The sequence below is a fragment of the Vulpes vulpes genome, chromosome 8 (assembly GCF_048418805.1).
Source record: "Vulpes vulpes isolate BD-2025 chromosome 8, VulVul3, whole genome shotgun sequence".
Lineage (NCBI taxonomy): Eukaryota > Metazoa > Chordata > Mammalia > Carnivora > Canidae > Vulpes > Vulpes vulpes.
The window spans coordinates 85,868,113-85,880,805 of NC_132787.1; the positions used below are offsets into that span (position 1 = coordinate 85,868,113).

The 12,693-nt window shown below is 38.0% G+C and overlaps 1 protein-coding gene across 1 annotated transcript in view; it reads right to left on the minus strand.

Annotated features, from left to right (window-relative positions):
* TTC27 (tetratricopeptide repeat domain 27) overlaps positions 1 to 12,693 on the minus strand; it is a 174,324-nt gene that overhangs the window by 155,331 nt on the left and 6,300 nt on the right. The window contains exons 4-5 of the mRNA XM_026016000.2: positions 9,114 to 9,254; positions 4,676 to 4,778 (exon numbers count right to left, since the gene is read on the minus strand). Coding sequence (XP_025871785.1) covers positions 4,676 to 4,778; positions 9,114 to 9,254 — 244 coding nt within the window. The remainder of the gene's footprint in view (positions 1 to 4,675; positions 4,779 to 9,113; positions 9,255 to 12,693) is intronic.

A 12,693-nucleotide genomic window follows, 5' to 3' on the forward strand; every position in this document is an offset into this window, starting at 1 on the left:
GTTTTCTCTTAGACAGTGACTTCTTCACAAGCTGATCCTCAAACAGCTACACTGCAATACTACATTTCATGCACTGTATGGAATGCATTTTCAGTATCAGCTCCTTGAATAAACAGCTGAGTATGCACCTAAGCAGTCTTTTAGAGAATCGTGGTTTCACTGGTGTGACATCCAAAAGAGTGCCTCAATCATACGGAGAAGCATACTTTGCAAGACTCTTACTCTTTTCATAGATGTGACCAGTCCAACAAAGTTATGCTGACATTCTGATGGGCTCTATTCCATTACAAATGTATTGATGTCACATTTCTGGACAAAAATATAAAGATCACAGTTGTTCATGAAATCTTCACTTTTGGTTCATGGACTGAAAAAAAATCCTGCCAACTTTTTGATGATCCTTCAAGGGCAACATTTCAACTATAATATCCTTCTCTGGACACTGAGGAGTATTTCAGTTATAACTGACTGCTTGGTCAACATTTGGGTCAAATCCCAGAACAAAAAAATTTTTTAAATAAAATTGTTTAAATGTTGCAGTTTAAGACTATCTGCAGACCTACCTAAACATAGCCAAAAGGGACCAATTTATGACTAGATAAAATGAAAAATGTCGTTGATTAGCCTAGAACAACAACATAAAAAATGCTTAATTGTAAGCAAAGCAAATGATATGCTGCAATATACTGCAGAAAAGAATCAAGACCACTTGGGGAATGAGTCACTTAAGAGTCATATTTTCCAGATCTTAGTTAACTCTTTCTGTTTGCAAAAAAAAAAAAAAAAAAAAAAAAACTCTTTCTGTTTGCAAACTTAATTTTACCCCACAGAATAGAATTCTAAAACATAACATATGGTTCTTCCCTTTTAAAATGGCACATAAGGAAGCTATTTTTTTACTTTTCTTAACAATTAATATTTATAGAGGCACCTGGGTGGCTCAGTTGGTTAAGCGTCTGCCTTCAACTTAGGTCATGATCCCAAAGTCCTGGGATCAAGCCCATGTCAGCTCTCGGCTCAGCAGGGAGTCTGAGTCTCCCCCGCCCCCCCCCCCCGAGTAAATATAATCTTTAAAAAATAATAATAATTAATAATTATGAACATTAGTCCCTGAGATGTGGTAAAAATGTAGCCATAAATGCAAATTTACATAATATGGGACTAAGGGAAGTAATGTGACTTTCCCTATAGCAACTGCATCAAATTTGATATCCTATAAAAAGAAAAAACAACTCCCAGTGACATCTTTTTTTGTTCACTACCAATTTTCCATAAAAGTATAATAAAGTATAGGAAACTGATCTTAAGCAGTGTAACGTAATTACTTTTCTACAAAATTAAACAGTGGGCTGAATCCTGATGTCATCTTATTCCAAATGCTTTTACTATCCTCTGGAAAGGACAACTTTTTTTTTTTTCCCATTACTATCAGTGATGTTCAAGTCACCCAAGACTCAAAGCTTTACCCAATTTCATTTTTTTTTTAATTTTTTATTTATTTATGATAGTCACACAGAGAGAGAGAGAGGCAGAGACACAGGCAGAGGGAGAAGCAGGCTCCATGCACCGGGAGCCCGACGTGGGATTCGATCCCGGGTCTCCAGGATCGCGCCCTGGGCCAAAGGCAGGCGCCAAACCGCTGCGCCACCCAGGGATCCCCTTTACCCAATTTCATGAACTAGAAGCTCATCCCCACTCTTTTTCCTCCTTTGTACTAAGTTCGCTTATGGAGCATCTCTCACATCATTTCAAAAACATGCAATGGCATGAATGGAGGAGACTCAGTCTACACCATCTACATTTTACTAAACATGGAGGACAACATGTCTGCTAAATGGGGCAGTGGGTCATTTTGTAGGTTCATTCGAAATGAACTCAAAGGTTCATTCTGTTTTTCATTTTGAAGAGAACTCTACCCCTATGCAATTCTATCAGGAGAGATTCAAAAATCATAGAGCAAAATTGAAGGATCAATTTTCTAACTGCTACAGTATTCCACTTTTGGAAAATTTCTTGTATAGAAGTTAAATCAGATGAAAGTTGCTATTGAGATGGAGAATGACAAATGGAGTTCTAAAATGTTTCCCTCAAAAAAAAAAAATAATAAATAAATAAATAAATAAATAAAATGTTTCCCTCAAAGCACATGTAGAAAGCCTCAATAAACCTCAGCTGTTGTTATTTAACAAACATGTACTAAATATGTACTATTTTCTAAGCACTATGCTAAGTAGAAAGAAGTTAAAAAAAAAAAAAAAACGAGCTCACAGGGAGCTCACAGTCTAGAGACTCTGCAGCCTTAGTGAAAATAAAGATGGTTCAGAAAGCTAAATTTGCTCATAAAAATCTTTTATAATCCAAAGCATTAAACCAAAGACTATTGTAGGAAAAAAGGATAGCTGTTTTTCAATTCTGTTACTCAAATATCATTGTATAGACAAGTAAATTCCTTACGTGTAATAAAACAACTAATTTATCATATGTCAGGTGTAAATTCCATACTAGAATACACACACATACACACACACATATATATATATTTTTTTTGTATATATATATAAAGTCTGATCTAACATGTCTTTTGCTTGTTCCACAGCCTTGTATTACCTAAAATCCTAAAAGAATATAAGTGGTCTAAGTCTTGGCATAAAAAATATAAATCAATCAATTACTATACTCACTGCATAATACTTTCCTTACTTTCCCTTTTTGAATCATGTACAGATGTTCATTTTATCTAAGATCAGTATATGCTTATGTATTTCTACCCTCAAACAAAAAATTGAGAAATTAATCTCAACAAAATTACCAAGCTTAGTAACATCTATTACTGCACAAACTAACATCTTCCTCTAGTGTGCTATGGTCTAGACTGTTACTGCATAGATATATCTATCCTTAAAGGAAACAGACTGCAGAAAGGTATAGGAGCTTCTTGAAATTGCATACATGCATATGTTAAGAGTTGTTTTATCCCTTCATGAATGTGCTATCCATCAAGTACAAATCATTGCTTCTCCACCCAGAGTGACACAAACCACTCCTTCCCCCACACATCCCCCTTATCCATGCGGGACATGTCCCAGGACCCCCAAAGGATGCATGAAACCACAGTAGTACTGAATCCTAGATACACTACATTTTTTTCTCTCTCTCCATGTCTTTTTGTACTGTTATCACGCATCTTCTTGTGATGATGTGAGATGGTAAAATGCCTACATAGAAGATGAAGTGAGAGGAATCATGTAAGTATCGTGATGTAGCGTGATGCTTTGATCTTCTGACAATAGGTCAGAAAGAGAATCATCTGCTTCCAGACCACAGATGACTACAGATTAAGTAAACCATGGAAATCAAAACCATGAATAACAGACAGTACTGTACACATATAAGCACATGTATACATTCTCATGCCAAACATACTCTTGCTATGTGAAAGGAATATGGGCTTTGGAATCAAGACATACCTTGTAACTCAGAAGTTCATTACCAAGTCCTTTTGTGTTCAAGTTTCCTTTACTATAAGAGAATCTGTTTTTGTTTTTGTTTCATAACTTTTGCTAAGAATAATCATTCCAAAAGCCCAGGGAAACCAAGTGTCTAAGTACTCAAGATTTTTCCTCTTTTCAAAATGCTTCCCTAGGAAATGTGAAGGGCATTTGTAACACAGGCAGTGCAAGGCACTGACAGAGGTGTGTGGTTTATACTTTCATTTATATTTTAGGTCCTTTTTATATAAATTACATATTACAATAAAAATAGTATAAAATGTAAAAGTGCCTCTCTGTCTACTGTCATTCTCAGTAAAGTCTATTTCCTGCCAAATATTAAAAAAAACAAAGGCTCTCTTCATGTGCTCAATAGAACAGAGGATGAGTAATTTCTACTCTGCATGTAATTTGGCACAATTTACTACAACTGGAGTCTGTTTCCTTCAAAGGTACATCTATGCAGTAACAAGCTAGGCCACAATACACTAGACAGGACATTAATTTGTGCAGTAACGAATAATACTACATTAGGTGTTTGATTGAAATTAATTTCTCAGTTTTCTTTTGTTTTGTTCTACTGTAGAAATACATAAGCATATGCTAATCTTAGATACAATGAACATCCGTACATGATTCACAAAGGGAAAGTAAGGAAAGCTAAGGTATTTTTTTAAAATAAAGTTTAAAAATATAAAATAAAATAAAATAAAATAAAATAAAATAAAATAAAATAAAATAAAATAAAATAAATAAAATATAAAATAAAATAAAAAATAAAATAAAATAAAATAAAATAAAATAAAATAAAATAAAATAAAATAAAATAAAATAAACAAAGTTTATGTTTGTTTCCAAAGAGGCTTCTTAAAGAACAGAGAAAATATTAAAATACTTTTAAGCAATTTTCAATAAAATCCTGGTAACCTACACTTTCTAAATAGATAAAATAAGTGATAGTGATTACCTCTTTTAAAATTCAATGGCAAAAAGAAATTCTATAATCTGACACCCTAATAATTTGTGATATTCCACACCCAGAAATAAAGGGGAAAAAAAAGAAACAACCTCAACCAGAAAACTATTACCTATATATAAAAAAAAAAAAAAAAAAGTAAAAAGGACTGTCTCAGCTTAGAAATTAGCATGGAGCTGTGTGCCCACATCAAACAAAATCTGCTACGTACCTTCCTGGATACAGTCTCCAGCAAGAGCAGAGAGCTGTGGTGAGCGCTCCTCCAGTAACTGCTGGTGAATACTCACACATCTCAAAGTCCACCATGGCAAGCTCTAGGAAAAAAGTACTACGTAAGCTGAAAATAAAGGCCTCTCTGAAAAACAATTTTTACATTAATTGAAATCAGTGTTTAGAATCTTTTTAACATGTGTGAAATTAAAGTTACGCTTCAACAAACTTATCCATCCACTGCTCTGTCCTTGGGAATAATACCCAAATCTGCTTCTTCCTCTTCTTCAAGAATAACCTCTCTCCTCCATTCTCTCAGAGCCTATAATTTTAGCCAGTTGGGCTTTCTGATGCCATTCAGAACTTAGTATCTCCTCCTTTAAAATGTTTGCTGCTGTCATCATCTCCACTGTTGCACCCCCCCTCAGTACCATAATTCACACAGCAGCTCCTCCAGGAGAGCTCCAGCAAGAATTTCCAGGAGGCAGAGTATGCAGGGGTAGTAATGGGAGGGGAGGGGTAATTTTTCTTCCCTCCTCTGAAATTCTAGCATATTATTTGTACTACCTCCTTTGCAAACACATTCCACCGCATTCATATACGTCATCCCTAGCTTCAGTGTTGTCCACCATCTGCCCAATAAGATAAGAAATCGTGTCCTGCTCATCTCTACATCCTCCTCAAAGCAATGTATTTTACACAAACCACACTTTAAGAAATACCTTGGATTCAAATATTTCCCAAAACTAACCCAATCCCTTCCATATCCTTGTGAAATCCCTCCATGAAGCCTTCTCCCATGAGGAGGGCACACATCAGTCTCTCACTTCTCTGAACTTCTGCACTGTTCCTAGAAGTTAGTACCACATCGGACAGCTCTTATTTTTCAAGAGTAGAACTCCACCTGGCCCAAACATTTTGAGGATAGACACTGCTTTTTATACACTGTCTTGACTAATGCACAGGCTGAGAACACCGTAGGCTTTTTTCTACTGTCTAGTGCTCTTGATTACTATTTAAAAAAAAAAAAAAAAAAAAAAAAAAACTTGTCCCTGGAACACCTGGGTGGCTCAGTCAGTCAAAGCACCTGATTCTTGATTTTTGGCTTAGGTGATGATCTCAGGGTTGTGAGATGGAGCCCAGCGTTGGGTCTGCACTGGGTGTGAGGCCAGCCTGGATTTCTCTCTTTCTCTTTCCCTCTGCCCACCCCCCGCCCCCCATTCCTGCATGCACAAGGTCTAAGTAAATAAAACTTTAAAAAAAAAAAAAAGAAAACATACAACATCAGATGCTGAACCTTTAAACATCAGATCAACACATTAACTCTTTTTTTTTTTTAGATTTTATTTATTTGTTTATGAGAGACACAGAGAGAGAGAGAGAGAGAGAGAGAGAGAGAGAGAGAGAGGCAGAGACACAGGCAGAGGGAGAAGCAGGCTCCGTGCAGGGAGCCTGACGTGGGACTTGATCCTGGGTCTCCAGGATCAGACCCTGGGCTGAAGGCGGCGCTAAACCGCTGAGCCACCAGGGCTGCCCAACACATTAACTCTTAACCCAAGAGGAGGAATGTGGAAAATAATAGAGGAAGTATAGCCTATTCTTCTATTGAAAAATAAAGGTTCCCTTTTCTATTTGCCAAGAACTGCTTAATAGAAAATCTGAGGCATTAATAAAAAAGAAACCTGGGATCCCTGGGTGGCTCAGCAGTTTAGTGCCTGCCTTTGGCCCAGGGCGTGATCCTGGAGTCCCGGGATCAAGTCCCACGTCGGGCTCCCTGCATGGAGCCTACTTCTCCCTCTGCCTGTGTCACTGCCTCTCTCTCTGTGTCTATCATAAATAAATAAATAAATCTTAAGAAAAAAAATTTGCGAGCTTACTCCTTTTTTTTAAAAGATTTTAAGTAATCTCTACACCCAATGTGGGGCTTGAACTCACAACCTCGAGATCAAGAGTCACAGGTCTACCAACTGAGCCAGCCAGGTGCTCTTCATTTTTTAATAATTATAAATAAGGAAACTGATATTTCAGAAAAATTACCTAGCATAATGTCACGCAGCTATTAAGTGGCTAAGCAAGACAAACTCTGATCTGATTTCAAAGCCAAGACTCTTTTTACTCAACATTTACGTATTACTAATACTAGCTTATCTACTACAGATTAGAGGATTGGGGGGAAAATCACCTTCCTTTATAGTTCCACAAAAACATCACAATGAACAACTAGATATATCCTTTACAAGTAAGCCTACTCAAAGCTAACTTTAAAAGGTTAAAATTAACTTGGTAAGTGTAGGACACTTCTTTCATTTTATCTTCACTTATCAAAGAAGTCATTTTTATATCATCAATTAGAAAATGACATATTAAAGATCCAAAGAAAAAAGAACTGTCATGTTTTCACTGAAAGACAAGATTTCAGCAAAAAGTGATGTTTGCATGGTGACATGTAACAAGAAAACAGGGTTGTAAACCCAAGTCAAAAGTTGTTTAGAATCTGTTTAGAATTGAAATAATTTGTCTCTCCAATCCTACAAAGTATGACATCCACAACCAGCAATTCACATATCTATTTGTTCTAAGTTGACAGTACATATACCTTTTTTAAAAATGCTTAACAGAGGTGCCTGGGTAGCTCAGTTGGTTAAGCATCCAACTCGATTTTGGCCCTGGTCATGATCTCAGGGTCATGGGATCGAGCCCTGCACTAGGCTCTATGTTCAGGGCAGAATCTGCTTGGCCCTCTCCCTCCAACCCCTCCCCCTGCTAGAGTGTGCTCCAGCTCTAAAATAAATAAATAAAATATTTTAAAAATAATGCTTAACATAATTGCTGATGAAAGTTTTCCACCAACAAAATTTATAACTGTCTCACTCACCCATTAATAACTAATTCATGGGCAGCCCCGGTGGCCCAGCAGTTTAGCACCACCTGTAGCCCAGGATGTGATCCTGGAGACCCGGGATCAAGTCCCACGTCAGGCTCTCTACGTGGAGCCTGCTTCTCCCTCTGCCTGTCTTTGCCCCCCCACCCCCCATGTGTGTCGCTCATGAATAAAGAAAATCTTTAAAAAAATTAAAATTAAAAAAAAAAACTAATTCACTAGAAAGAAAATAATGCCATTTGGCAGCCTTGTACCTTGGCAACTTTCTTTAGAGCCAATTACTAGTCATTTTATAAGAGAGCATTTCACTCAGATCAACTCTGGAAACATTTTTTAATTCAAGCTAACAGGGCCAAAAAATCACAGATAAGGCCTCTGACATATTGAAACCCATCTAGTAAAACCTCTTCTAGTACAACTGATTCCAATTCCCCTGACTTTCATGACAATGATAGAGGCAAAACTTGCCTTACCTTTTCTTTGTCTAAACTGAAATACTTAGGAAATTAAGCCCTTACATAGTATAGACCAAGTCTACATTCTGCCAACTGAAAACTGTTTCTCAAAATTTTTCAGCCAATACTAAAAAATTGAGAGGTTTCATATAAAATTTAGATTTATTATTTCTGGTAACATGGGTCAAGCTGCCACAATCAGAACAGGAGTCAGTAAGCTATAGTTTCCAGGCCAAATCCAACAACTATCCCTTGTTTTTGTACAATCCCTTGTGTTAGCCCAAGATCTAACAGTTGGTACATTTTTAAACCCTTGAAAGAAACACAAAAGAATATTTTGTGACATGTGAAAAGTATATAATTCTTTAAAGAAATGATGTAACAGGGGTACCTGGGTGGCTCAGTCCATTCTGACTCTTGATTTCAGTTCAGGTCATGATCTCAGCACCAAGATTCTCCCTCTGCCCCTCCCCCTGCTCATTTCTGTCACGCACACTTGCGTTCTCTCTGTAAATAAGTACTCTTTAAAAAATGATGTAACAGGGATGCCTGTGGGGACTCAGTGGTTGAGCATTTCCCTTTGACTCAGGGCATGATCCTGGAGTCCTGGGATCAAGTCCCACATTGGGCTCCCTGCAGGGAGCCTGCTTCTCCCTCTGCCTTGTCTCTGCCTCTCTCTCTCTCTCTCTCTCTCTCTCTCTCTCTCTCTGTGTGTGTCTCTCTCTCATGAATAAATAAATAAATAATCTTTAAAAAAAAATGATGTAACAGACATTCAACAAATGCTGTAATAAATTCAACCTGAATAATGAACCAAGGTATGATGTGAACAAGGAAACAGTAATTAAGATCCACTGTAAAACTAATGAACATTGATATACATTCACACATACACATATATACATCTATTTAATCCTTTTAAAGGGGCTCAATATAATCTCACAAAGAGAGAACATTTTTATTTTCATCAGATTTTACAGTGAATTACCTAGACAACTAAGAAACACACCAAAACACTGTCAGCATCACACCTGAAGTCTGATGCTACTCAGCACATAAGTCATCCCTGGGTATGAACCAACTGCCTTTTTTTCTTTCCTTACCTGAATAGCTGTCAGTTTATGCCTTACATTCACTAGAATAACTCGTGCTAATAAAAGCAGTATAGGCTTTGAGGTCAGGCTGTAGACTGATTCACCGTCTAGAATAAGCAGATTCAGAACAACTGCATCCAGTCCTTTGACCTGAAAAAAAAATATGTAAGACAAGATGACATGATTTAACAAAATATTAATCTTTATAGGTCATATAATAACATATTTTCCTTAACTCAGCTTTGAAACAAAGGCATCAATCTATTACACAGCAATTGGCACTGGACAGAATCATAACATTATAAATGCCCCTGGAGACCCACAAATCCTATATGCTTTCACTTTAGAAGAACAGTGAAATCAAGAAAATGCTAGTATTGAAGAGGCTTCATTCTTTATAGATTTACTTACAAAATATCATCTCTAAAAAGCATCGCTATGTTAAAGTACTTCTAGTAAATACATTTCACATATACTTCATTAGCTGGCAAATGTCATGACAAAGCAGATCTGCTCCATAATTCCTTTTTTTTTTAAGATTTTATTTATTTATTCATGAGAGACAGAGAGAGAGAGAGAGGCAGACTCCATGCAGGAAGCCTAAATGGGATTCAATCCTGGGTCTCCAGGATTATGCCCTGGGCTGAAGGTGGCGCTAAACCAATGAGCCACCCAAGCTGCCCTTGCTCCATTAATACCTAAGCCAAACAGCCAATAAGGTCCTACATAGCAAATGCTGAGTGGGCTTATAACCATGGACCGGTGAGAACATAAGGCTGCAAAAAAAGAGATGCCTTTGAAAAATCCACTCCTTGGCTAAACAGAGATTTTCTACAATGGACAAGGCACCCGTGTTTTCTAAGATGTGTACTTTATAATTTTGACAGCTACCACAAAATAGACAGCAAGCATGCTTACATATTAGAAGCATGGGCTCTAATGTAATAGACACAGAATAGTGTCCTTTTTCTGCCTCTTACTCGTTTGTGGGTATGGGTAAATTTTTTAACTGAAGCCTCAAATATGAAATAATAAAACTCACTCATTATAGTGTTCTTATAAGGATTAAATTAAATAAGCCAAATAATGCCAGTACCTGGCTCAATATGTTGTTGAAGAGCTCAATATGGCCAAGAAAGAAATAGCTGTGGGTTCATCCACTGTCCTACCTTCATCATCAAGAAGTGTAACAGAGAAATAAAGATTTACCATGAAAAAGCGCCACCAAACCACAAACAAAGCTTACCATTACCTACACTAATGGCAAAGGAATTTTTTTTTTAACTTCAATAATTAAGAAACTATGTTGACGTTATTATGGCTACCTCAATTTTAGAAGGAAATAGATATAAATGTTATGTGTAGCTGAAAAATGACACAGAAGTCAGTGTTTGAACAGAAATCCCAGCGTGTTTTCCTACTCCCAAACCACTGTTCTTCCTACCACCCCAGTTGCCTTCCCCACAGATCTCTTCCTGCCTCTCAGGATGGTTCAGGACCAGGCCAAGCATTAGAAGGCTGCAGGGACAGGGCCAGGATCACATCTAGTCTTCTGACTGGGACGACTACCTTATGGCGGTGTGCTACTGACATACAGATAATGGACGAGGCCCCAGTGTAGAGGAGCCCCTCACCGTGAGATCAGTCTGCAACACATGAGCCCAAGGTGTTTTGTGAGAGCTCCAAGTGGAGGTGCTGAATACACCACTGGATACACTCACTTAAAAGCTTGGGAGAGGGATCCCTGGGTGGCGCAGCGGTTTGGCGCCTGCCTTTGGCCCAGGGCGCGATCCTGGAGACCCGGGATCGAATCCCACATCAGGCTCCTGGTGCATGGAGCCTGCTTCTCCCTCTGCCTGTGTCTCTGCCTCTCTCTCTCTCTCTGTGACTATCATAAATAAATAAAAAAAAATAAAAAAATAAAAAAATAAAAAAATAAAAAAATAAAAAAAAAAAAAAAAAAAAAAGCTTGGGAGAAAAACCTGCCCTCTGTACCCAGACTGTATTTACAGCCTCATCGAGTTCTCTTCTCATACAAAGATACCAAAATAAAGATTTAACCACCTTTATTTCCCAAAGTCCAAACCAAACTGGTGAAGTACAACAAGATATGACATGCCTTTAAGACAAGAATCCGGGTACCTGGTTGGTTCAGTCGGTTGGGCAGCTGACTCTTGATTTCAGCTCAGGGCATGATCTCAGGAACGTGGGATCGAGCCCCATGTCAAGCTCCATGCTCAGTGAGGAGTCTGCTTGAGATTCTCTCTCTTTCCCTCTCCCTCTGCCCTCTTCCTTCCCTGCTCTTATGCCTCTCTCTCTCTCCCTCTAAAATAAATAAATCTTTAAAAAAAATCATATTCTAATCATTTTGAAATGAGAAACACATTAATTTAGCAGAAATTTAGATCATTCTCTTCTAAATGAACTCTCTAAAGATAAGTAATAAATGAGTAATTTACTAGGGTAACAAAAAACTATACAAAGCAATAGCCCGTGGTATACTACCTATGTATACTGTCTCTGATACTCAAACCCAAGGGTGGTTACTAAACCACCTACTCTTCAATTCAAAATTCTCTGGACTGGAAAACTGTGTGGAGGTTCCTCAAAGAGTTAAAAATAGACCTGCCCTAACGACCCAGCAATTGCACTGTTGGGGATTTACCCCAAAGATGCAGATGCAATGAAACGTCGGGACACCTGCACCCCGATGTTTCTAGCAGCAATGGCCACAATAGCCAAACTGTGGAAGGAGCCTCGGTGTCCATCGAAAGATGAATGGATAAAGAAGATGTGGTTTATGTATACAATGGAATATTACTCAGCAATTAGAAACGACAAATACCCACCATTTGCTTCAACGTGGATGGAACTGGAGGGTATTATGCTGAGTGAAATAAGTCAATTGGAGAAGGACAAACAGTGTATGTTCTCATTCATTTGGGGAATATGAATAATAGTGAAAGGGAATATAAAGGAAGGGAAGAGAAATGTTGGGAAGTATCAGGAAGGGAGACAGAACATAAAGACTCCGAACTCGGGGAAACGAACTAGGGGTGGTGGAAGGGGAGGAGGGCGGGTGTTGGAGGGGAATGGGTGACGGGCACTGAGGTGGACACTTGACGGGATGAGCACTGGGTGTTTTTCTGTATGTTGGTAAATTGAACACCAATAAAAATTAATTAAAAAAAAAATTCTCTGGAGATGGGGGGCACCTGGGTGGCTCAGTCGGTTAAGCATCCAACTCTTGATTTCAGCTCAGGTCATGATCTTAGGGTCATGAGATCAGCCCTGCTATCTGGCTCTGTACTTGGTGTAGAGTCTGCTTTAAGATTCTGTCTCTCCCTCTCCCTCCCTCTGCCCCTTCCTCTCCTCACACATGCTCTCTTCTCTCTCTAAAATCAATTAAAAAAAAAAAAACTTCTCTGGAAATGGTATTAACAAGGCAAGTAATAAATAAATGAGTGAATGTATGAATAACCAAATAAACACATTTCTCTTCCCAGTGCTACCTTGCCTCATCATGAAAAAATGAAATGCTTTTCTACCTTCTGCTTAGGTAAATCAGCTTCTGCCAACCCCCAAGATA